The sequence below is a fragment of the Mustelus asterias genome, chromosome 5 (genome assembly GCF_964213995.1).
Source record: "Mustelus asterias chromosome 5, sMusAst1.hap1.1, whole genome shotgun sequence".
Lineage (NCBI taxonomy): Eukaryota > Metazoa > Chordata > Chondrichthyes > Carcharhiniformes > Triakidae > Mustelus > Mustelus asterias.
Window position 1 is genome coordinate 4,634,195 of NC_135805.1, and position 25,503 is coordinate 4,659,697.

Below are 25,503 nucleotides of genomic sequence, written 5' to 3' on the forward strand. Positions count from 1 at the left end.
TTACCATACCTGAACATTGATACTGTACTTAAAACATCAAACAGAATGGTCAGGTCAAATACTGTAAACAAAACATTAACATTTGAATCATACAAAGTGTCAAAGTTTGAGTATAACTGTAGCCCATTGTGGCAGGCTTTCAGAGTGCTTTCGGGACTGTTATTGTATGTATGTCCTGATTGTACCTCCGTCAATGTAAAGGAATAAAGCTGTGCCATTGTTGAACCTGACTCTGGGTCCGTAGTGGTCGTGTTCGCCCACTCGCACTAACAATTGGGGGCTCGTCCGGGATCGTGACCATCGCTGGAACATCGTCTCTGGGCACTGGGTGAGTATCTTTCCTCATTTAAATCCGCGGGCGTTCCCAGTGTCAGAGCGGTGTTTCAGGGCTGCCGCGATCTGAACCTGTGAACAGAGTCCGTTCAATAAACTGCACAGTAGGGTAGGTTCTTTTTGTGTGGGCGAGTGGGGTCGCGAACTGTGATTGATTGTGTTGCCATTACATTCCGTGTACCCCTGACGATGAACCCGACCATAAACTAACTGATCTATAGGTACCTGACAGGACAGAGTTTGAGAATAGTAGAAGCCGGGAGGACGTCCAGGTTTGGGCCACTGTGATCGGGCTCTCGGAGTTCGGTACAAGTCCGGGCGCTGCAAGTCGGGTCGGACCTCTGCAGGCGCGAAAGGTTCGGGCCACTGGGGGCAGAATCCGCGAGGAGTCTGCTACATGTCCGGGCGCTACTAAGTCTGGAGCCTCTGTGAGTGCCTCGACCACTACAAGCAGGAGACCTCTGGTAGCGCAAAAGAACGGCTATAAGCTGGGGGAACTCCTATCTGCGGTCAATTCCACGCCTGTCCGCACCCAGGTCAGGGTGATCCCGAGGAGATAGGGAAACGGCGAGCCTCTGAGGATTGACTTAGCGATAGGAGTTGGCAAGGAAAGGGTGGTCCCGGCCCCTGTAGTCGTGGTCAGAGCTCACCTGCCTCTGTGCGCGGTAATCTCCCCGCTACACGCAGGACGGGCTCTGCATGTTGCTGCTGAAAGTTTAAACACACTGACAGTGGGAACACCAAACCAGTAACCTCAGAGATACCCACACAAGTATCCGAGAGAAGCACCAGAGCCAGGACTAGCACACCACTGGTCATGATCAAAGCAGGGTGGAAACCCCAAGATCCACTCGAAAACCAACGGGAATGGTGGGCGAAAGAAAAGAGGAATAAAGATGATAAGGCTTGGATCCTGATATTAAAAGCCCACATCACTCTAGCAGGGCGAGTTCATAAATATGTTCAGGACAAGCAAGAACAGTCCACACAGCGAAAGCGCGCCGCTGTGATGGCTGCTAACCCCGTGCTGCCAGCACTGTCCGACTTCTCACAGGAATTTCCAAGTGAGGAGCGTCCCGATTGGGAATGCTTAATGGATGAAACGGGCTCACTGTGCCCAACAGGGGGGAACCTCCCGTTGGCCACCGACCCCCCGCCCCAGGACGCTATGGCAGCTCCCTTAAAGATCAAATGCGTTCCTGGGGGACAAGGGAGAGATGGGCGAGGGCGGCAAACCCAGATTAAAATGATCTATGTGTCACTCACACCGGGAGACACAATGAAATTATTAGAGAAACTCCCGACCCTCCAGCCCAGACACAGTAATGCGATCTTCTGGCAGAAGGTTAAGGAAATGCAACTGTGTCATAACCTACATAACCGGGACATAGCAGGGCTGGTAAGAGCTAAGATGCCCGAGAATTATTGGACCCGGCTTCAGGCAGAGCACCAGAGTGGGTCCTGGTGTGCAAACCTGGATGAGAGTCGCCGAGAGCAGGATCAGGCTCTGGCGGACTTTAAAAATGTTATCGTCCAGACCATGGGGCAGGTCCCCGTGGGCTGGGGCGCAATAGTAGGGGTAGTGCAGGGGAAGGAGGAAGGGGCCCAGGAATATGGGCGATGGAAATTTGATGCCTTTATGTCCCATGAGGGAATGCCCGATGCAGATAGGCAGAACCCCGCGTTCCTCCAGTCATTTCGATGGCATGGAAAAGGCGCGGATTCATCACCGCAGCGGGGGGCATGTAAAACACAAAAACATAATCCGAGACTTGGCAACGGCATCCAGGTTACCCTCGGAAGCAGCCGTAATTAAAATAAAAGCCCACCAGAAGGCGAGGACTGCGGAGCAAAAGGGAAACCAACTCACAGATGCTGCTGCCAAAGCTGCAGCTGGGGAAGCCCTCCCGCAGGGAGCCGCCATCACCACCCCACCCATGGAAGAGGGGGACATTTGTAAACTCCAGGGTAGCGCTGACCCAGACGAGGTGGCACGGTGGGAGCAGGCAGGGGCGTCCCTGGATAAGAATGGGGTATGGCGCAGAGGGCACCAGGTAGTTGCCCCTTCATTCATACAGGCTGAACTACTCCGACTCCACCACGAACCGGACCACTCCGGCCGGGATGGGACCCCGGTCCGCTTATCAGCTGATTGGTGGTGGCCAGGGATGGGGCGAGATGTAGCTCAGCACTGCCAAAGATGTATTATATACGCTCAGCATAACCCCGGTCGGCCCCTGAAAGTTAAAATAGCACCAACCCAGACCAAAGGGACCTTGGGAAAACCTCCAAATTGATTTCATCGGCCCCCTACCCACCAGCCGCGGGAAGGAGTACTGCCTAGTCCTCATAGACCAGTTCACCCGATGGGTAGAAGCCTTTCCAACCCGGGATTGCGTAGCCCACTGTAGCCCATATCCTGGCAAACGAAATAATACCAAGGTGGGGAGTCCCGCTGCAACTGGACTCCCACCAGGGGACACACTTTACAGGCAAGGTGATGAAGCACGCTTGTAAAGCCCGAGGAATCCGACAGCGATTCCACATCCCATACCACCCTCAAAGTGCTGGAATGGTAGAGCGGATGAACCGCACTCTCAAAAATGCGACAGCCAAATCCATCGCAGAGACAGGTCAGGGGTGGGTAGATGTCCTTCCTTGTATTTTGATGCACCTACGGGCCACCCCAGGTTGTACCGTAGGGCTCACCCCGTTTGAGCTAATGACCAGGAGGGCAATGCGACTCCCAGAAAACATTGCCGTGGGGGGGGGGGGGGAAAGAAATGGCACCCCTTCGGGACAAAATCAAGAGGTATGTACAGCAACGAGACTCACAGCTCCGAGATCTGCACCACGCAGACAGAGACCAGCAAGCCATTAGAGACCAGGCTGGAGATCAAAATGTCAGTCACACCACCACCCTCCCCCAAGTAGGGGATAAAGTTTTAATTCGGGTTGCCCCAGACCGACCCGGGTTTGCACCAAAATGGATAGGACCCCACGAGATTATCCTTACCAGCAACACATGTGCCTGTGTCGATGTTAAGGGAAAGGGCGGCTGGAAACATTGGTCACAATTAAAATCCTACCACCACGGGAAAGAGACAGGACAGACTGACTGTAAAGACAGGGATGCTCCGACCACTCCACGTATTGGCCCCTAACCATCTTTGTCCATTCAGCGGAGGTCGGAATAACAACTTTTATTTTTGGCACAAAGGAGTCGTGCGCCAACCGTGGCACGGATGTATATATGCATATAGGAATATAAACATGAATAGATAAATAGATTAAGTTAGTCATTTGATATCAATCTAATGTCTGGTGGCCACCAGGTTTTATATACCCTCCCCCAACCCCCTCTCCAGGACCATGTGGACCACTTGGAGGATGATCCTCACGGCGACCTTCCTGACGGGTATTAGAACATCGACAGCACAGCACAGAACAGGCCCTTCGGCCCACGATGTTGTGCCGAGCTTTATCTGAAACCAAGATCAAGCTATCCCACTCCCTATCATCCTGGTGTGCTCCATGTGCCTATCCAATAACCGCTTAAATGTTTCTAAAGTGTCTGACTCCACTATCACTGCAGGCAGTCCATTCCACACCCCAACCACTCTCTGCGTAAAGAACCTACCTCTGATATCCTTCCTATATCTCCCACCATGAACCCTATAGTTATGCCCCCTTGTAATAGCTCCATCCACCCGAGGAAATAGTCTTTGAACGTTCACTCTATCTATCTCCTTCATCATTTTATAAACCTCTGTTAAGTCTCCCCTCAGCCTCCTCCGCTCCAGAGAGAACAGCCCTAGCTCCCTCAACCTTTCCTCATAAGACCTACCCTCCAAACCAGGCAGCATCCTGGTAAATCTCCTCTGCACTCTTTCCAGCGCTTCCACATCCTTCTTATAGTGAGGTGACCAGAACTGCACGCAATATTCCAAATGTGGTCTCACCAAGGTCCTGTACAGTTGCAGCATAACCCCACGGCTCTTAAACTCCAACCCCCTGTTAATAAAAGCTAACACACTATAGGCCTTCTTCACAGCTCTATCCACTTGAGTGGCAACCTTCAGAGATCTGTGGATATGGACCCCAAGATCTCTCTGTTCCTCCATAGTCTTCAGAACCCTACCTTTGACCCTGTAATCCACATTTAAATTAGTCCTACCAAAATGAATCACCTCACATTTATCAGGGTTAAACTCCATTTGCCATTTTTCAGCCCAGCTTTGCATCCTATCTATGTCTCTTTGCAGCCTACAACAGCCCTCCACCTCATCCACTACTCCACCAATCTTGGTGTCATCAGCAAATTTACTGATCCACCCTTCAGCTCCCTCCTCTAAGTCATTAATAAAAATCACAAAGAGCAGAGGACCCAGCACTGATCCCTGCGGCACTCCGCTAGCAACCTGCCTCCTATCCAAAAATTTTCCATCGACCACCACCCTCTGTCTTCGATCAGACTTCCAGTTACCTATCCAATCGGCCAACTTTCCCTCTATCCCACACCTCCTCACTTTCATCATAAGCCGACCATGGGGGACCTTATCAAACGCCTTACTAAAATCCATGTATATGGCATCAACTGCCCTACCTTCATCAACACACTTAGTTACCTCCTCAAAAAATTCTATCAAATTTGTGAGGCACGACTTGCCCTTCACGAATCCGTGCTGACTATCCCGGATTAATCCGCATCTTTCTAAATGGTCGTAAATCCCATCTCCAAGGCCCTTTTCCATCAATTTACCAACCACCGAAGTAAGACTAACCGGTCTATAATTACCAGGGTCATTTCTATTCCCTTTCTTAAACAGAGGAACAACATTCGCCATTCTCCAGTCCTCTGGCACCATCCCCGTGGACAGCGAGGACCCAAAGATCAAAGCCAAAGGCTCTGCAATCTCATCCCTTGCCTCCCAAAGAATCCTAGGATACATTTCATCAGGCCCAGGGGACTTATCGACCTTCAGTTTATTCAAAACTGCCAGGACATCCTCCCTCCGAACATCTATTTCCTCCAGCCTATTAGCCTGTAACACCTTCTCTTCCTCAAAAACATGGCCCCTCTCCTTGGTGAACACTGAAGAAAAGTATTCATTCATCACCTCGCCTATTTCTACTGACTCCATACACAAGTTCCCACTACTGCCCTTGACCGGCCCTAACCTCACCCTGGTCATTCTTTTATTCCTCACATAAGAGTAAAAAGCCTTGGGGTTTTCCTTGATCCGACCCGCCAAGGACTTCTCGTGTCCCCTCCTAGCTCTCCTAAGCCCCTTTTTCAGCTCATTCCTTGTTAACTTGTAAACCTCAATCGAGCCATCTGAACCTTGTTTCCTCATCCCTACATAAGCTTCCCTCTTCCTTTTCACAAGACATTCCACCTCTTTCGTGAACCATGGTTCCCTCACTCGGCCATTTCCTCCCTGCCTGACAGGGACATACCTACCAAGGACATCCAGTATTTGTTCCTTGAAAAAGTTCCACTTTTCATTCGTTCCTTTCTCTGACAGTTTCTGTTCCCAACTTATGCCCCCTAATTCTTGCCTAATCACATCATAATTACCTCTCCCCCAATTGTAAACCTTGCCGTAGAACCATAGAAAATTACAGCTCAGAAACAGGCCTTTTGGCCCTTCTTGTCTGTGCCGAACCATTTTATGCCTAGTCCCACTGACCTGCACTTGGACCATATCCCTCCATACCCCTCTCATCCATGAACTCGTCCAAGTTTTTCTTAAATGTTAAAAGTGACCCCGCATTTACCACTTTATCCGGCAGCTCATTCCACACTCCCACCACTCTCTGCGTGAAGAAGCCCCCCCTAATATTCCCTTTAAACTTTTCTCCTTTCACCCTTAACCCATGCCCTCTGGTTTTTTTCTCCCCTAGCCTCAGCGGAAAAAGCCTGCTTGCATTCACTCTATCTATACCCATCAAAATCTTATACACCTCTATCAAATCTCCCCTTGCCCTGCCGTACGGCCCTATCCCTCTCCATTGCAATAACAAAAGACACCGAATTGTGGTCACTATCTCCAAAGTGCTCTCCCACAACCAAATCTAACACTTGGCCCGGTTCATTTCCCAGTACCAAATCCAATGTGGCCTCACCTCTTGTCGGCCTATCCACATATTGTGTCAGGAAACCCTCCTGCACACACTGCACAAAAACTGCCCCATCCGAACTATTTGACCTACAAAGGTTCCAATCAATATTTGGAAAGTTAAAGTCCCCCATGACAACTACCCTGTGACCCCCACACATATCCATAATCTGCTTAGCAATTTCTTCCTCCACATCTCTATTACTATTTGGGGGCCTATAGTAAACTCCTAACAACGTGACCGCTCCTTTCCTATTTCTAACCTCAGCCCATATTACCTCAGTGTGCAGATCCCCCTCGAAGTGCCTTTCCGCAGCCGTTAAACTATCCTTGATTAACAATGCCACTCCTCCACCTCTTTTACCAGCTTCCCTACACTTACTGAAACATCTATACCCCGGAACGTCCAACAACCATTCCTGTCCTTGTTCTACCCACGTCTCCGTAATGGCCACAACATCGTAGTCCCAAGTACCAATCCACGCCCCAAGTTCATCTACCTTGTTCCGGATGCTCCTTGCATTGAAGTAGACACACTTCAACCCACCTTCCTGTCTACCGGTACCCACCCTTGACCCTGATACCTTCCCCAATACCTCACCACCCTCACTGACTTCTGGACTACAACTCCTTTTCCCACTCCCCTGACAAATTAGTTTAAACCCCCCTGAAGAGCCGTAACAAATTTCCCTCCTAGGATATTGGTGCCCCTCTGGTTCAGGTGCACCCCGTCCTGTTTGTACAGGTCCCACCTTCCCCAGAATGTGTTCCAATTATCCACGTATCTGAAACCCTCCCTCCTACACCATCCCTGCAACCACATGTTTAACTGCACTCTCTCCCTGTTCCTCAACTCGCTATCAAGTGGCACCGGCAACGTACCAGAGATGACCACATGTTTTGTCTTGGCTCTCAGCTTCCAGCCCAGCTCCAGAAATTCCTGCTTTAAATCCCCGTCCCTTCTCTTACCTATGTCATTGGTACCAATGTGTACCACGACTTGTGACTGTTTCCCCTCCCCTTCAGAATCCGGAAAACACGGTCTGAGACGTCACGGACCTTGGCATCCGGTAGGCAACATACCATCCGTGAGTCTCTTTTGCTGCCACAGAACCTCTTATCTATCCCTCTAACTAACGAGTCCCCAATAACTATTGCCCTCCTGCTCTCCCCCTTACCCTCCCGAGCCACAGAGACGGACACAGTGCTGGAGATCCTCTCACTGCGGCTCACCACTGGTATGTCATCCCCCTCAACCGTATCCAAAGCGGAATACTTGTTGCTAAGGGGAACGACCACCGGGGATCCCTGCATGGACTGCTTCCTCCCAGCCCCTCTCACCGTCACCCATCTGTTTTCATTCCTCGGAGTAACTGTATTCCTAAAGCTTCTGTCTATGGCCACCTCTGCGTCCCTGATGATCCTAAGTTCATCCAACTCCAGCTCCAGTTCCCTAACACGGTTTTGGAGGAGCTGCAGATGGGTGCACTTCCCACAGGTGTAATCAGCAGGGACACTGTCGTCGTCCCTCACCTCAAACATAGTGCAAGAGGAACATAGCACTGCCTGCACACCCATCCCCTCTAGATACCTTGCCAGTACCAGATAGAAACAACAAAAATGAATTAAACTCACCCCTGCTCGCCCTGTCCCCCGAAGCCCTGTGAGCCAAAGCCTTATAGCTCACACTCTGCTTCCCACTCACTCCACTGTCCGCTCCCGACGCTGCCCGCTGTATACTGCAGCCTACCTTTTATACTTCACGCACTTTAAAAACCCTTCCCAGACTCCTTAGCAGCCCACTTCCAGTTTTCACTTTAAACTTAAAATACTACTGCAAAAGTAAAGGCCAAAAAAAAAAACACACACTAGCTGACTAATTAAATAAATAAACAATTGCACCCAAAGAACACCCCATCTACCTGCGATTCCACGGGGTAATGTTCAACACACCCGAGGCAGTGTGTGTGCCAGCTGAACCAAGCCCTATGGACAGTAGAGCTTATTTTAATGCATGGCTACAAGTTTACCCGGGCATCAACGAGATCTGCTTCACTTGCACCTTAGAAGGACTCCGAACACGCATTCAATAACGGGACCTTCGGAACAGAAACGACTGCACTTTCGGGACCATCTGCGCCCTCCCCGACAACCCACTGGTTCCACTACCACAGGACATTTTAAAACCGGACATGGACATTTGCGGCTATTACGGACTTGTTGAGGCTCCCGCAGTCTCACTGTATGTATGCTTCGTGCCGCTTCCAACGCCGGCCCCCACGACTACAACACCCGAAATCTTACCCTGTCCCTCGCAAAGCAAGGGACCGGAGGGAGGACTGGTGTTGTGGGACGAGGGGGAGATTGTATATGATAATGTGAAACATGAGGTCATACCTGTCCTGATTGATATTTCAGGAATTCAGGTGCCAGAGTATTGCTCGGAGCAGACACAAAACTTGTACCGGATGTTGGGAAGGGAGACCATAAAACGGGCCATGGCTACACATTGCAGGGGAGACACAAACACACACAGGAATGAAAGGGACATTGTCAATGACACATTCACGGGGTTAAACACGGGATCCACAGTGGTTAAACACGGGATCCACAGTGGTTAAACACGGGATCCACAGTGGTTAAACACGGGATCCACAGTGGTTAAACACGGGATCCACAGTGGTTAAACACGGGATCCACAGTGGTTAAACACGGGATCCACAGTGGTTAAACACGGGATCCACAGTGGTTAAACACGGGATCCACAGTGGTTAAACACGGGATCCACAGTGGTTAAACACGGGATCCACAGTGGTTAAACACGGGATCCACAGTGGTTAAACACGGGATCCACAGTGGTTAAACACGGGATCCACAGGGGTTAAACACGGGATCCACAGGGGTTAAACACGGGATCCACAGGGGTTAAACACGGGATCCACAGGGGTTAAACACGGGATCCACAGGGGTTAAACACGGGATCCACAGGGGTTAAACACGGGATCCACAGGGGTTAAACACGGGATCCACAGGGGTTAAACACGGGATCCACAGGGGTTAAACACGGGATCCACAGGGGTTAAACACGGGATCCACAGGGGTTAAACACGGGATCCACAGGGGTTAAACACGGGATCCACAGGGGTTAACTCCATTGACATCCAGGGCCTTAACAACAAAATTGAACAACTAAAGGGGGTGATGAAGAACATCTTACGGCGATCACTAGACCAACAGGCTGAGCAAACCTTTCTCGGGGAAGCAGGCGCCCACATCCAATTGGATGAGATTGCAGTACTAGAAGCGCACGCCCGGACCATTAACTGCCTCATAGACAGGGAGAGGGAGGGCACGGCCCGGGTACAACAGGGACAGCTGTGCCATGCGTATGGTCTGTGGATGATAGCCCAATTACGACATAATTTGGACCAGGTACACAGGGGGGAGGTGCCCGACTGGATCGACAGCGCCCAGCTAGCACAACTCGCAGATCAGAAGGGGGTGCTGGATAACTGGACCCTGAAAGGAATGACGCGGGTGTATCCAGTAATCCCCGACTGCGAGGTTAGCGAGGGCACAGGAGTAGGGATGGTCCTATTGATTCCGATAGTTACACCAGACTCGGGACCATTCCCTATCTTCCAGATCGAGAACATTGGCGTTGTCAGGGGCAATACCTCCCTCCGCTACCACCTAACCAAAGTCACGGCCATCTCAAGGCATGGCGTGATGTCCAGCGCCTCCCTCTCGGGATGCAAACAAAGGGGAGAGATAACCATTTGCCCTCACCCACTGGGACAAGGAGAGGCAGCTGAATGTGGGTTTAATCAAACACAGGGCTGTACTCCAGAAATCATACCGACAGATCCACACTTTGCCCGGGCAGGATATGGAGGACGGGGTAGATACTGTGTGGCCACCACACGTACATCATTTATATACAATGGACTAACATGCCCAATCCCCAACCCAAACTTCTGTTTCACCCCGCGCAGACCAGTCACTATAGGTCAGGCTCACATCACCAATATCCGAAATAGACAGACAGTAACTTTTAATGCCACAGACCCTCGAAAGTATAACTTAAAAGACTATCAGGAACCCGAGTAAGCCCCCATCCCACACCTGACTGAAGTGCTGAGGGAGGTCTGCCTCAAAGTGGGACACTCCGTCCCGCTGTACCACCAATTACAGTCACACATCAAAACCCTAGAGCACGACACAGAGTCAGCCCCACAGAGCCAAACATGGGCACAGAGGGTATGGGACTGGGGCCTAAACGTGGACATTCACCCCTGGATCCGGATAATCTCACATGTACTGGTCACTATCCAACTTATACTCGCAATATCTTGGGGAATAGTGACGTGCTATACATACCGCCAACACAAGAAAACCAAAGCACGAAGAAAACTAATCAGAACGATCGGCGAGGTGGGGCGTCTGATAAATCGGGAGGATTTCTCCCGCGTACACCTAATCTGACAAACCTCGGGGCTCCCCTAAACTGCATGACTGCAGCGTGCAAATGCAGGGAGCACCGGACACAAAATATGTTAAAGGGGAAAATCGCTCCCGACCGAAGGGGGGAACTGTAAGCGGACACAAATTTCTGTGATTCCTTAGATTAAATATTTCTTCGAATAAAATCAAATAAATGAAACAGGACAAAGCAGCACCCAGGCACAAAGTGTGAACAGACAAGCAGGTCTTTTAAAATGCAGAAACAAGGCTGACAAAAGGACTCAGGAACTCACATTAGCATACCCTTCCATTTAATTACATTGGCTCCAAGGATATCAGGAAGCCCTTATCAAACACTTCAGAAGGTCTCCGAGACTTGGAAGACTTCCTGATATCCAATTAAACACCTATTGTATAAGAAACCCTGGGGAGATTCTAGTCCATTGATAAACCAATCGGACAGAAACGATTACCATACCTGAACATTGATACTGTACTTAAAACATCAAACAGAATGGTCAGAGTCAAATACTGGAAACAAAACATTAACATTTGAATCATACAAAGTGTCAAAGTTTGAGTATAACTGTAGCCCATTGTGGCAGGCTTTCAGAGTGCTTTCGGGACTGTTATTGTATGTATGTCCTGATTGTACCTCCATCAATGTAAAGGAATAAAGCTGTGCCATTGTTGAACCTGACTCTGGGTCCGTAGTGGTCGTATTCGCCCACTCGCACTAACAAAAGACATCAAGAAGCTCACCACCATCCAGGACAAAGCAACTCATTTGATTGGTGCTCCAACCATAAACATTCAATCCCTCCACCACTGACAAACAGTGGCAGCTGTGAACCATCGACAAGATGCACTGCGGCAACTCACCAAGGCTCCTCAGGGCAGCACCTTGCAAACTCAACACTGTTACCATCTGGAAAGAAAAGATCTGCAGATGCATGGGAACACCACCTGGAAGGTCCACTCACCATCCTGACTTGGCAATATATCACCGTTCCTTCACTGTCGCTGGGTCAAAATCCTGAAACAGCATGTTTCACCATGGGTGTACGGACACCACATCGACTGGAGCACTTTTGGTGGAAACTCACCATCACCTTCTCAAGGGCAATGAGGGATGGGCAACAAATGCTGGCCGAGCCAACAAGGCCCACGTCCCACAGATGAATTTAAAAAATGAATTTTAAAAACCAGCATTCAGCAACCAAGGAAACAAATCATTTAACCATGAAAGAGCTCTCACATTCTGCTTTCCACCTGATCACTGAACCAACAATGACACTAAATCATCAAGATTGCCAGCTTCACAAAGCTTCATTCCCAAAGCCCATTTCACCACATTTGGTTGTTCAAATTCCAGACAACTGGATTCCCAATGAAATCACAACTATATTAACTTGAGGAATAAAATCCTTGATCCACCATTCTCCATCCACTTCCCTGCTCATTCCCAGGTTGAATTGATCTGTTGTATTGGGATATAGTAAAAAGCATTGTTTCTTGCAAGATGTTACAGACAAAACATACCATTCATACAGCACATTGGGAGAAGGAAAGAACAGGGTGCAGAATATAGTGTTACAGTCATAGATCAGTTGTAGAGAAAGATCAGATTAATATAAGGTAGGTCCATTCAAAAGACTCACGGCAGCAGGGAAGAAGCTATTCTTATTTATTAGTGTCACAAGCAGGCTTACACTAATACTGCAATGAAGTTACTGTGAAAATCCCCATGTCACCATACACTGGGTGTTCGGGTACACCGAGGGAGAATTTAGCATGGTCAATGCACCTAGAGGAAACCCACTCAGACATGGAGAACGTGCAGACTCTGCACAGACACAGTCACCCAAACCAGGAATCAAACCCGGGTGCCTGGCACAGTGAGGCAGCAGTGCTAACCACTTGAGTCAGTTGGTACATATTTTCAGACTTCTGTATCTTTTTCTTGGTGGAATAAAGCGGAAGAGAGTATGTCTGAGGTGCTGGCTGCTTTCTTGAGGCAGCGGGAAGTGTAGGTGGAGTCAATGGATGGGAAGCTGGTTTGCGTGATGGACTGGGCTATGCTCACAATCCTTTGTAGTTCCTTGCGGTCTTGGGCAGAGCAGGAGCCATACCAAGCTGTGATACAACCAGAAAGAATGCTTTCTATGGTGCATCTGTCGAAGTTGGTGAGTGTTGTAGTGGATATGCCGAATTTCCTTAGCCCTCTGAGAAAGTAGGGGTGTAGGTGGGGTTTCTTAACTATAGTGTTGGCATGAGGGGGACCAGGATAGATTGTTGGTGATCTGGACACCTAGAAACTTGAAGCACTCGACCCTTTCCACTTCATCATTGTTCATGGAGATGGGGCTCCATTATGTTCCTGAAGTCGATGACTATCTCCTTCGTTTTGCTGACATTGAGGGAGAGATTATTGTTGCTGCACCAGTTCACCAGATTCTCTCTTTCCTGTACTCCGTCACCAAAAATTTCAAAATGGAGTTGGAGTGGAATTTGGCCACGCAGTCCTAAGTGTATAAGGAGTATAGTTAGGGGCTGAGGACACAGCCTTGCAGGGGCAGCAGTGTTGAGAATAATCATGGAGGAAGTGCCGTTAGTTATCCTTACTGACTGCGGTCTGTGAATTAGGAAGTCTAGGATCCAGTTGCAGAGGGAGGAGCCGAGCCCGAGGTGATGGAGTTTGGAGCTGGGTCTTGTTGGGTTATGGTGATGAAGGCTGAGTTCAGTTAATAAATAGGAGTCTGACACAGATGTTACAGGGTTGAGTATAGGGCCAGGGAAATGGCATCTGCTGTGGACTTTGGGCATTGATAGGATAACTGTAGTGGATTCAGGCAGTCTGGGAGACAAAAGTTGATGTGTGTCATGATTAACTGCTCGAAGCACTTCAATGATGGATAGATGATAATGATGATGTAAAAGAAGAGAACCCAAACAGTCTCTCCAATTAAGTCTAAGCACAACATTCTGGAGGAATAAAACTGCTTGGTAAATAAGTTACTCCTGCTCTCAGTTCTAAATGTTTTGTTCCTTACCGTGAGACTGTACCTCTGTTCTACCTTCCCAAACAGTGCCTGCCTTGGCAACAAGTGCAGGCCTAACTAATTCGGCATTTCATGAGATCATTGTTCCCAGGAAACAAATTGTTAAAGTTAGATGCCCCACCTCCAAGACAGCTATATGTTTCCTCATAAATGAGACCAAGGATCGGTGAGGGTCATTTTTCTTTTCATGCTTGAAGCCGGTTAACAATTTGAAGCTCAGTGCAGTTGGAAACTGTGAAGACCATCGGTTCAGCCTCACCACCACTGCTCCAAGTTACTTACCGTGGCAGCTGTGCTTTGACTTGCTTCTGACACAAGTTATGGTACCGTTCGACCTTCAGGAAGCCTTGGTTCAGCATCCGCTGACAAACTGCATCCATCCGCTTACAAACCTGAGGAGAGGACAGGACAAGACAAAATGTTGGTCCACTCGAGAGACTCGCGGTTGGTGAGTTGCCTCCCAGGAGCCAGAGTCCGCGATGTCTCGGATCGTGTTTTCGAAATCCTTAAGGGGGAGGGGGACCAGCCCCAAGTTGTGGTTCACATAGGCACTCAAGACATAGGTAGGAAAAGGGGTGGGGATGTAAGGCAGAAATTCAGGGAGTTAGGGTGGAAGCTTAGGGCTAGAATAAACAAAGTTGTTATCTCTGGTTTGTTACCCGCGCCACGTGATAGTGAGGAGAGGAATAGGGATGGTTACGTGGTTACAGGGATGGTGCAGGAGGGAGGGATTCAGATACCTGGACAATTGGGGCTCTTTCTGGGCTAGGTGGGACCTCTACAAACAGGATGGTCTGCACCTGAACCAGAGGGGTACCAATATCTTGGGGGGGAAATTTGCTAATGCTCTTCGGGAGGGTTTAAACTAATTCAGCAGGGGGGTAGGTACCTGAATTGTAGCTCCGGTGTACAGGAGGTTGAGGGTAGTGAGGTCATGGGTGAGGTTTCAGGGTCGCAGGAGTGTACTGGCAGGCAGGAAGGTGGTATGAAGTGTGTACCTTCAACGCCAGGAGTATCCAGAATAAGGTGGGTGAGCTTGCAGCATGGGTTGGTACCTGGGATTTCGATGTTGTGGCCACCTCGGAGACATGGATAGAGCAGGGACAGGAATGGTTGTTGCAGGTTCCGGGGTTTAGATGTTTCAGTAAGTGCAGGGAAGGTGGTAAAAGAGGGGGAGGTTTGGCGTTGTTAGTCAAGGACAGTATTACGGTGGCAGAAAGGACTTTTGATGAGGACTCGTCTACTGAGGTAGTTTGGGCTGAGGTTAGAAGCAGGAAAGGAGAGGTCACCCTGTTGGGAGTTTTATAGACCTCCGAAAAGTTCCAGAGATGTAGAGGAAAAGATTGCAAAGATGATTCTGGATAGGAGCGAAAGTAACAGGGTAGTTGTACTGGGGGACTTTAACTTTACAAATATTGACTGGAAAAACTATAGTTCGAGTACTTTAGAGGGGTCGGTTTTTGTCCAATGTGTGCAGGAAGGCTTCCTGACGCAGTATGTAGATAGACCAACAAGAGGCGAGGCCACATTGGATTTGGTACTGGGTAATGAACCAGGCCAGGTGTTAGATTTGGAGGTAGGTGAGCACTTTGGTGACAGTGACCACAATTCGATTACGTTTACCTTAGCAATGGAAAAGGATAGGTATATACCGAAGGGCAAGAGTTATAGCTGGGGGAAAGGAAATTATGATGCGATTAGGCCAGATTTAGCTGGCATAGGTTGGGGAAGGAAACTGCAGGGAATGGGCACAATTGTAATGTGGAACTTGTTCAAGGAACAGCTACTACGCGTCCTTGATAAATATGTACCTGTCAGGCAGAGAGGAAGCAGACGTGTGAGGGAACCGTGGTTTACTAAGGAGGTTGAATCTCTTGTGAAGAGGAAGAAGGAGACTTATGTAAAGATGAGACGTGAAGGCTCAGTTCGGGAGCTTGAGAGTTACAAGTTAGCCAGGAAAGACCTAAAGAAAGCGTTAAGAAGAGCCAGGAGGGGACATGAGAAGTCTTTGGCAGGTAGGATCAAGGAAAACCCTAAAGCTTTCTATAGGTATGTCAGGAGTAAAAGAATGACTAGGGTAAGATTAGGGCCAGTCAAGGACAGGAGTGGGAAGTTGTGCGTGGAGTCTGAAGAGATAGGAGAGGCACTAAATGAATATTTTTCGTCGGTATTCACACTGGAGAGGGACAGTGTTGTCGAGGGGAGTACTGAGATGCAGGCTGTTGGACTGGATGGGATTGATGTTCATAAGGAGGAGGTGTTAGCAATTCTGGAAAGGGTAAAAATAGATAAGTCCCCTGGGCCGGATGCGATTTATCCTAGGATTCTCTGGGAGGCTGGAGAGATTGCAGAGCCTTTGGCTTTGATCTTTATGTCGTCATTGTCTACAGGAACAGTGCCAGAAGACTGGAGGATAGCAAATGTTGTCCCCTTGTTCAAGAAGGGGAGTAGGGGCAACCCTGGTAATTATAGACCGGTGAGCCTTACTTCTGTTGTGGGCAAAGTATTGGAAAGGATTATAAGAGATAGGATTTATAATCACCTAGAAAGGAATAATTTGATTAGGGATAGTCAGCACGGTTTTGTGAAGGGTAGGTCGTGCCTCACGAACCTTATTGAGTTCTTTGAGAAGGTGACCAAAGAGGTGGATGAGGGTAAAGCGGTTGATGTGGTGTATATGGATTTCAGCAAAGCGTTTGATAAGGTTCCCCATGGTAAGCTTTTGCAGAAAATACGGACACATGGGATTGAGGGTGATTTAGTGGTTTGGATCAGGAATTGGCTAGCTGTAAGAAAACAGAGGGTGGTGGTTGATGGGAAATATTCATCCTGGAGTTCAGTTACTAGTGGTGTACCGGAAGGATCTGTTTTGGGGCCACTGCTGTTTGTCATTTTTATTAATGACCTGGATGAGGGCGTAGAAGGATGGGTTAGTAAATTTGCGGATGACACTAAAATCGGTGGAGTTGTAGACAGTGCGGAGGGAAGTGGCAGGTTACAGAGGGACATAGATAAGCTGCAGAGCTGGGCTGAGAGGTGGCAAATGGAGTTTAATGCGGAAAAGTGCGAAGTGATTCACTTTGGAAGGAGTAACAGGAATACAGAGTACTGGGCTAATGGTAAGTTATTTGGTAGTGTGGATGAACAGAGGGATCTGGGTGTCCATGTTCATAGATCCCTGAAATTTGGCACCCAGGTTGATAGGGTTGTTAAGAAGGTGTACGGTGTGTTAGCTTTTATTGGCAGAGGGATTGAGTTTCGGAGCCAGGAGGTCATGTTACAACTGTACAAAACTCTGGTGCAGCCGCACTTGGAGTATTGCGTACAGTTCTGGTCGCCGTATTATAGGAAAGATGTGGAAGTGTTGGAAAGGGTGCAGAGGAGATTTACCAGGATGTTGCCTGGTATGGTGGGAAAATCGTATGAGGAAAGGCTGAGGGGCTTGAGGTTGTTTTCGTTAGAGAGAAGGTTAAGAGGTGACTTAATACAAGATGATCAGGGGATTAGATAGGGTGGATAGTGAGAGCCTTTTTCCTCGGATGGTGATAGCTAGCACGAGGGGACATAGCTTTAAATTGAGGGGTGAGAGATATAGGACAGATGTCAGAGGTAGGTTCTTTACTCAGAGAGTAGTAAGGGTGTGGAATGCGCTGCCTACAACAGGAGTGGACTCGCCAACATTAAGGGCATTTAAATGGTTATTGGATAAACATATGGATGATATTGGAATAGTGTAGATTAGATGGGCTTTAGATTGGTTTCACAGGTCGGTGCAACATCGAGGGCTGAAGGGCCTGTACTGCGCTGTAACATTCTATGTTCTATAATTATCCAATTCCAGCGTGCGACAACCATGCATTATGTATTACAGCCTTTCATCCTGCTGGGTGTTAGCGATCCCAGTCTCTCTCTCTCTGGGTGTAATCGATCCGAGTCTCTCTCTCTCTCTGGGTGCGATCGATCCCAGTCTCTCTCTCTCTGGGTGCTATCGATCCCAGTCTCTCTCTCTGGGTGTTATCGATCCCAGTCTCTCTCTCTCTCTGGGTGCTATCGATCCCAGTCTCTCTCTCTCTCTCTCTCTCTGGGTGCTATCGATCCCAATCTCTCTCTCTCTCTCTGGGTGCTATCGATCCCAGTCTCTCTCTCTCTGGGTGCTATCGATCCCAGTCTCTCTCTCTCTGGGTGCTATCGATCCCAGTCTCTCTCTCTCTGGGTGCTATCGATCCCAGTCTCTCTCTCTCTGGGTGTTATCTATCCCAGTCTCTCTCTCCCTGGGTGCTATCGATCCCAGTCTCTCTCTCTCTCTGGGTGCTATCGATCCCAGTCTCTCTCTCTCTCTCTCTGGGTGCTATCGATCCCAGTCTCTCTCTCTCTGGGTGTTATCGATCCCAGGATCTCTCTCTGGGTGCTATCGATCCCAGTCTCTCTCCCTCTCTGGGTGCTATCGATCCCAGTCTCTCTCTCTGGGTGTTTTCGATCCCAGTCTCTCTCTCTCTCTCTGGGTGCTATCGATCCCAGTCACTCCCTCTCTGGGTGCTATCGATCCCAGTCTCTCTCTCTGGGTGCTATCGATCCCTGTCTCTCTCTCTCTGGGTGCTATCGATCCCAGTCTCTCTCTCTGGGTGCTATCGATCCCAGTCTCTCTCTCTCTCTCTGGGTGCTATCGATCCCAGTCTCTCTCTCTGGGTGCTATCGATCCCAGTCTCTCTCTCTCTGGATGTTATCGATCCCAGTCTCTCTCTCTCTCTGGGTGCTATCGATCCCAGTCTCTCTCTCTCTGGGTGCTATCGATCCCACTCTCCCTCTCTGGGTGCTGTCGATCCCAGTCTCTCCCTCTCCGGGTGCTATCGATCCCAGTCTCTCTCTCTCTCTCTCTCTGGGTGCTATCGATTCCAGTCTCTCTCTCTCTGGGTGCTATCGATCCCAGTCTCTCCCTCTCTGGGTGCTATCGATCCCAGTCTCTCTCTCTGTGGGTGCTATCGATCCCAGTCTCTCTCTCTGGGTGCTATCGATCCCAGTCTCTCTCTCTGGGTACTATCGATCCAAGTCTCTCTCTCTCTGGGTGCTATCGATCCAAGTCTCTCTCTCTCTGGGTGCTATCGATCCCAGTCTGTCTCTCTCTCTCTCTGGGTGCTATCGATCCCAGTCTCTCTCTCTGGCTGCTATCGATCCCAGTCTCTCGCTCTGGGTGCTATCGATCCCAGTCTCTCTCTCTCCGGGTGCTATCGATTCCAGTCTCTCTCTCTCTGGGTGCTCTCGATCCCAGTCTCTCTCTCTTTGGGGTGTTATTGATCCCAGTCTCTCTCTCTCTCTGGGTGCTCTCGATCCCAGTCTCTCTCTCTCTGGGTGCTCTCGATCCCAGTCTCTCTCTCTGTGTGTTATTGATCCCAGTCTCTCTCTCTCTGGGTGCTATCGATCCCAGTCTCTCTCTCTCTGGGTGCTATCGATCCCAGTCTCTCTCTCTCTGGGTGTTATTGATCCCAGTCTCTCTCTCTCTCTGGGTGTTTTCGATCCCAGTCTCTCTCTCCCTCTGGGTGTTATCGATCCTAGTCTCTCTCTCTCTCTGGGTGTTATCGATCCCAGTCTCTCTCTCGGGGTGCTCTCGATCCCAGTCTCTCTCTCTCTCTCTCTGGGTGCTATCGATCCCAGTCTCTATCTCTCTCTCTCTGGGTGCAATCGATCCCAGTCTCCCTCTCTCTCTGGGTGCGATCGATCCCAGTCTCTCTCTCTGGGTGCTATCGATCCCAGTCTCTCTCTCTCTCTGGGTGCTATCGATCCCAGTCTCTCCCTCTCTGGGTGCTATCGATCCCAGTCTCTCTCTCTGGGTGTTTTCGATCGAAGTCTCTCTCTGGGTGCTATCGATCCCAGTCTCTCCCTCTTTGGGTGCTATCGATCCCAGTCTCTCTCTCTCTGGGGGCAATCGATCCCAGTCTCTCTCTCTCTGGGGGCTATCGATCCAAGTCTCTCTCTCTCTGGGTGCTATCGATCCCAGTCTCTCTCTCTCTGGGTGTTATCGATCCCAGTCTCTCTCTCTGGGTGCTATCGATCCCAGTCTCTCGCTCTGGGTGCTATCGATCCCAGTCTCTCTCTCTCTGGGTGCTATCGATCCCAGTCTCTCGCTCTGGGTGCTATCGATCCCAGTCTCTCTCTCTCTGGGTGCTATCGATCCCAGTCACTCTCTCTCTCTCTGGCTGCTATCGATCCCAGTCTCTATCTCTCCGGGTGCTATCGATTCCAGTCTCTCTCTCTCTGGGTGCTTTCGATCCCAGTCTCTCTCTCTCTCTCTGGGTGTTATTGATCCCAGTCTCTCTCTCTCTGGGTGCTATCGATCCCAGTCTCTCTCTCTCTGGGTGTTATCGATCCCAGTCTCTCTCTGTCTGGGTGTTATCGAACCCAGTCTCTCTCTCTGGGTGTTATTGATCCCAGTCTCTCTCTCTCTGGGTGCTATCGATCCCAGTCTCTCTCTCTCTCTCTGGGTGTTATCGATCCCAGTCTCTCTCTCTCTGTCTCTGGGTGTTATCGATCCCAGTCTCTCTCTCTCAGGGTGTTATTGATCCCAGTCTCTCTCTCTCTCTGGGTGCTATCGATCCCAGTCTCTCTCTCTCTCTGGGTGCTATCGATCCCAGTCTCTCTCTCTGGGTGGAATCGATCCCAGTCTCTCTCTCTCTCTGGGTGTTATCGATCCCAGTCTCTCTCTCTCTGGGTGCTCTCGATCCCAGTCTCTCTCTCTGTGTGTTATTGATCCCAGTCTCTCTCTCTCTGGGTGCTATCGATCCCAGTCTCTCTCTCTCTGGGTGCTATCGATCCCAGTCTCTCTCTCTCTGGGTGCTATCGATCCCAGTCTCTCTCTCTCTGGGTGTTATTGATCCCAGTCTCTCTCTCTCTCTGGGTGCTATCGATCCCAGTCTCTCCCTCTGGGTGTTTTCGATCCCAGTCTCTCTCACCCTCGGGGTGTTATCGATCCTAGTCTCTCTCTCTCTCTGGGTGCTATCGATCCCAGTCTCTCTCTCTCTCTCTCTGGGTGTTATCGATCCCAGTCTCTCTCTCTGGGTGCTATCGATCCCAGTCTCTCTCTCTCTCTGGGTGTTATCGATCCCAGTCTCTCTCTCTGGGTGCTATCTATCCCAGTCTCTCTCTCTCTCTGGGTGCGATCGATCCCAGTCTCTCTCTCTCTCTCTCTGGGTGCTGTCGATCCCAGTCTCTCTCTGGGTACTATCGATCCCAGTCTCTCTCTCTCTCTGGGTGCGATCGATCCCAGTCTCGCTCTCTGGGTGCTATCGATCCCAGTCTCTCTCTCTCTCTCTGGGTGTTATCGATCCCAGTCTCTCTCTCTCTCAGGGTGCTATCGATCCCAGTCTCTCTCTCTCTGGGTGCTATCGATCCCAGTCTCTCTCTCTCTGGGTGCTATCGATCCCAGTCTCTCTCTCTCTGGGGGCTTTCGATCCCAGTCTCTCTCTCTCTGGGTGCTATCGATCCCAGTCTCTCTCTCCCTCAGGGTGTTATCGATCCCAGTCTCTCTATCTCAGGGTGTTATCGATCCCAGTCTCTCTCTCTCTCTCTGGGTGTTATTGATCCCAGTCTCTCTCTCTCAGGGTGTTATCGATCCCAGTCTCTCTCTCTCTGGGTGCTATCGATCCCAGTCTCTCTCTCTCTGGGTGCTAACGATCCCAGTCTCTCTCTCTCAGGGTGTTATCGATCCCAGTCTCTCTCTCTCAGGGTGTTATCGATCCCAGTCTCTCTCTCTCAGGGTGCTCTCGATCCCAGTCTCTCTCTCTGGGTGTTATTGATCCCAGTCTCACTCTCTCTGGGTGCTATCGATCCCAGTCTCTCTCTCTCTCTCTGGGTGCTCTCGATCCCAGTCTCTCTCTTTCTCTCTGGGTGTTATTGATCCCAGTCTCTCTCTCTCTCTCTGGGTGTTATTGATCCCAGTCTCTCTCTCTGGGTGTTATCGATCCCAGTCTCTCTCTCTCTCTCTGGGTGTTATCGATCCCAGTCTCTCTCTCTGGGTGCTATCGATCCCACTCGATCCCTCTCTGGGTGCTATCGATCCCAGTCTCTCTCTCTCTCTCTGGGTGTTTTCGATCCCAGTCTCTCTCTCTCTGGGTGCTATCGATCCCAGTCACTCCCTCTCTGGGTGCTATCGATCCCAGTCTCTCTCTCTCTGGGTGCTATCGATCCCAGTCTCTCTCTCTGGGTGCTATCGATCCAAGTCTCTCTCTCTCTGGGTGCTATCGATCCCAGTCTCTCTCTCATGGTGCTATAGATCCCAGTCTCTCTCTCTCTCTGGGTGCTATCGATCCCAGTCTCTCTCTCTCTGGGGGCAATCGATCCCAGTCTCTCTCTCTCTGGGTGCTATCGATCCCAGTCTCTCTCTCTGGGTGCTATCGATCCAAGTCTCTCTCTCTCTGGGTGCTATCGATCCCAGTCTCTCTCTCTTGGTGCTATAGATCCCAGTCTCTCTCTCTCTCTCTGGGTGCTATCGATCCCAGTCTCTCTCTCTCTCTCTGGATGCTATCGATCCCAGTCTCTCTCTCTCTGGATGTTATCGATCCCAGTCTCTCTCTCTCTCTGGGTGCTATCGATCCCAGTCTCTCTCTCTCTCTCTCTCTGGGTGCTATCGATCCCACTCTCTCTCTCTGGGTGCTATCGATCCCAGTCTCTCCCTCTCTGGGTGCTGTCGATCCCAGTCTCTCCCTCTCCGGGTGCTATCGATCCCAGTCTCTCCCTCTCCGGGTGCTATCGATCCCAGTCTCTCACTCTCTGGGTGCTATCGATCCCAGTCTCTCTCTCTGGGTGCTCTCGATTCAAGTCTCTCTCTTTCTCTCTGGGTGTTATTGATCCCAGTATCTCTCTCTCTGGGTGTTATCGATCCCAGTCTCTCTCTCTCGGGGTGCTCTCGATCCCAGTCTCTCTCTCTTTCGCGGGGTGTAAGCGATCCCAGTCTGTCTCTCTGGGTGCTTTCGATCCCAGTCTCTCTCTCTGGGTGTTATCGATCCCAGTCTCTCTCTCTCTCTGGGTGTTATCGATCCCAGTCTCTCTCTCTCTCTCGGGGTGCTCTCGATCCCAGTCTCTCTCTCTCTCTCTGGGTGCTATCGATCCCAGTCTCTCTCTCTCTGGGTGCTATCGATCCCAGTCTCTCTCTCTCTCTGGGTGCTATCGATCCCAGTCTCTCTCTCTGGGTGCTATCGATCCCAGTCTCTCTCTGGGTGCTATCGATCCCAGTCTCCCTCTCTCTCTGGGTGCGATCGTCCCAGTGTCTCTCTCTGGGTGTTATCGATCCCAGTCTCTCCCTCTCTGGGTGCTATCGATCCCAGTCTCCCTCTCTCAGGGTGTTATCGATCCCAGTCTCTCTCTCTCAGGGTGTTATCGATCCCAGTCTCTCTCTCTCTGGGTGCTCTCGATCCCAGTCTCTCTCTCTGGGTGCTATCGATCCCAGTCTCTCTCTCTGGGTGCTATCGATCCCAGTCTCTCTCTCTGGGTGCTATCGATCCCAGTCTCTCTCTCTGGGTGCTATCGATCCCAGTCTCTCTCTCTGGGTGCTATCGATCCGAGTCTCTCTCTCTGGGTGCTATCGATCCCAGTCTCACTCTCTCTCTCTCTCTCTCTCTGGGTGCTATCGATCCCAGTCTCTCTTTCTCTCTGGGTGCTTTCGATCCCAGTCTCTCCCTCTCTGGGGGCAATCGATCCCAGTCTCTCTCTCTCTGGGTGCTATCGATCCCAGTCTCTCTCTCTCTGGGTGCTATCAATCCAAGTCTCTCTCTCTCTGGGTGCTATCGATCCCAGTCGCTCTCTCTCTCTCTGGGTGTTATCGATCCCAGTCTCTCTCTCTGGGTGCTATCGATTCCAGTCTCTCTCTCTCTGGGTGCTATAGATCCCAGTCTCACTCTCTGGGTGTTATCGATCCCAGTCTCTCTCTCTGGGTGCGATTGATCCCAGTCTCTCTCTCTGGGTGCTATCGATCCCAGTCTCACTCTCTCTCTCTCGCTCTGGGTGCTATCGATCCCAGTCTCTCTCTCTCTCTGGGTGCTATCGATCCCAGTCTCTCGCTCTGGGTGCTATCGATCCCAGTCTCTCTCTCTCTGGGTGCTATCGATCCCAGTCACTCTCTCTCTGGGTGCTTTCGATCCCAGTCTCTCTCTCTGGGTGTTATTGATCCCAGTCTCTCTCTCTCTGGGTGCTATCGATCCCAGTCTCTCTCTCTCTGGGTGTTATCGATCCCAGTCTCTCTCTGGGTGCTCTCGATCCCAGTCTCTCTCTCTCTCTGGGTGTTATTGATCCCAGCCTCTCTCTCTCTGGGTGCTCTCGATCCCAGTCTCTCTCTCTGGGTGGAATCGATCCCAGTCTCTCTCTCTGGGTGGAATCGATCCCAGTCTCTCTCTCTCTGGGTGCGATCGATCCCAGTCTCTCTCTCTCTGGGTGTTATTGATCCCAGTCTCTCTCTCTGGGTGCTATCGATCCCAGTCTCTCTCTCTCTCTCTGGGTGCTATCGATCCCAGTCTCTCTCTCTGGCTGTTATTGATCCCAGTCTCTCTCTCTCTGGGTGTTATCAATCCCAGTCTCTCTCTCTGGGTGCTATCGATCCCAGTCTCTCTCTCTCTGGGTGCTATCGATCCCAGTCTCTCTCTCTCTCTTTCAGGGTGTTATTGATCCCAGTCTCTCTCTCTCTCTGTCTCTGGGTGTTATCGATCCCAGTCTCTCTCTCTCAGGGTGATATTGATCCCAGTCTCTCTCTCTCTGGGTGCTATCGATCCCAGTCTCTCTCTCTCTGTGGGTGTTATCGATCCCAGTCTCTCTCTCTGGGTGCTATCGATCCCAGTCTCTCTCTCTCTCGCTGGGTGTTATCGATCCCAGTATCTCTCTCTGGGTGCTATCGATCCCAGTCTCTCTCTCCCTCTGGGTGTTATCGATCCCAGTCTCTCTCTCTGGGTGTTATCGATCCCAGTCTCTCTCTCTCTCTGGGTGCTATCGATCCCAGTCTCTCTCTCTGGGTGTTATTGATCCCAGTCTCTCTCTCTCTCTGTCTCTGGGTGTTATCGATCCCAGTCTCTCTCTCTCAGGGTGTTATTGATCCCAGTCTCTCTCTCTCTGGGTGCTATCGATCCCAGTCTCTCTCTCTCTGTGGGTGTTATCGATCCCAGTCTCTCTCTCTGGGTGCTATCGATCCCAGTCTCTCTCTCTCTCGCTGGGTGTTATCGATCCCAGTATCTGTCTCTGGGTGCAATCGATCCCAGTCTCTCTCTCTCTCTGGGTGTTATCGATCCCAGTCTCTCTCTCTCGGGGTGCTCTCGATCCCAGTCTCTCTCTCTGGCTGCTATCGATCCCAGTCTCTCCCTCTCTGGGTGCTATCGATCCCAGTCTCTCTCTCTGGGTGCTATCGATCCCAGTCTCTCTCTCTCTCTGGGTGCGATCGATCCCAGTCTCTCTCTCTCTCTCTGGGTGCTGTCGATCCCAGTCTCTCTCTGGGTACTATCGATCCCAGTCTCTCTCTCTCTCTCTGGGTGCTGTCGATCCCAGTCTCTCTC

The 25,503-nt window shown here is 50.3% G+C and overlaps 1 protein-coding gene across 1 annotated transcript in view; it reads right to left on the minus strand.

Moving 5' to 3' along the window:
• fbxo28 (F-box protein 28) overlaps nt 1–25,503 on the minus strand; it is a 94,462-nt gene that overhangs the window by 18,506 nt on the left and 50,453 nt on the right. The window contains exon 2 of the mRNA XM_078212138.1: nt 14,264–14,373. Within this exon, the coding sequence (XP_078068264.1) occupies nt 14,264–14,373 (110 nt within the window). The remainder of the gene's footprint in view (nt 1–14,263; nt 14,374–25,503) is intronic.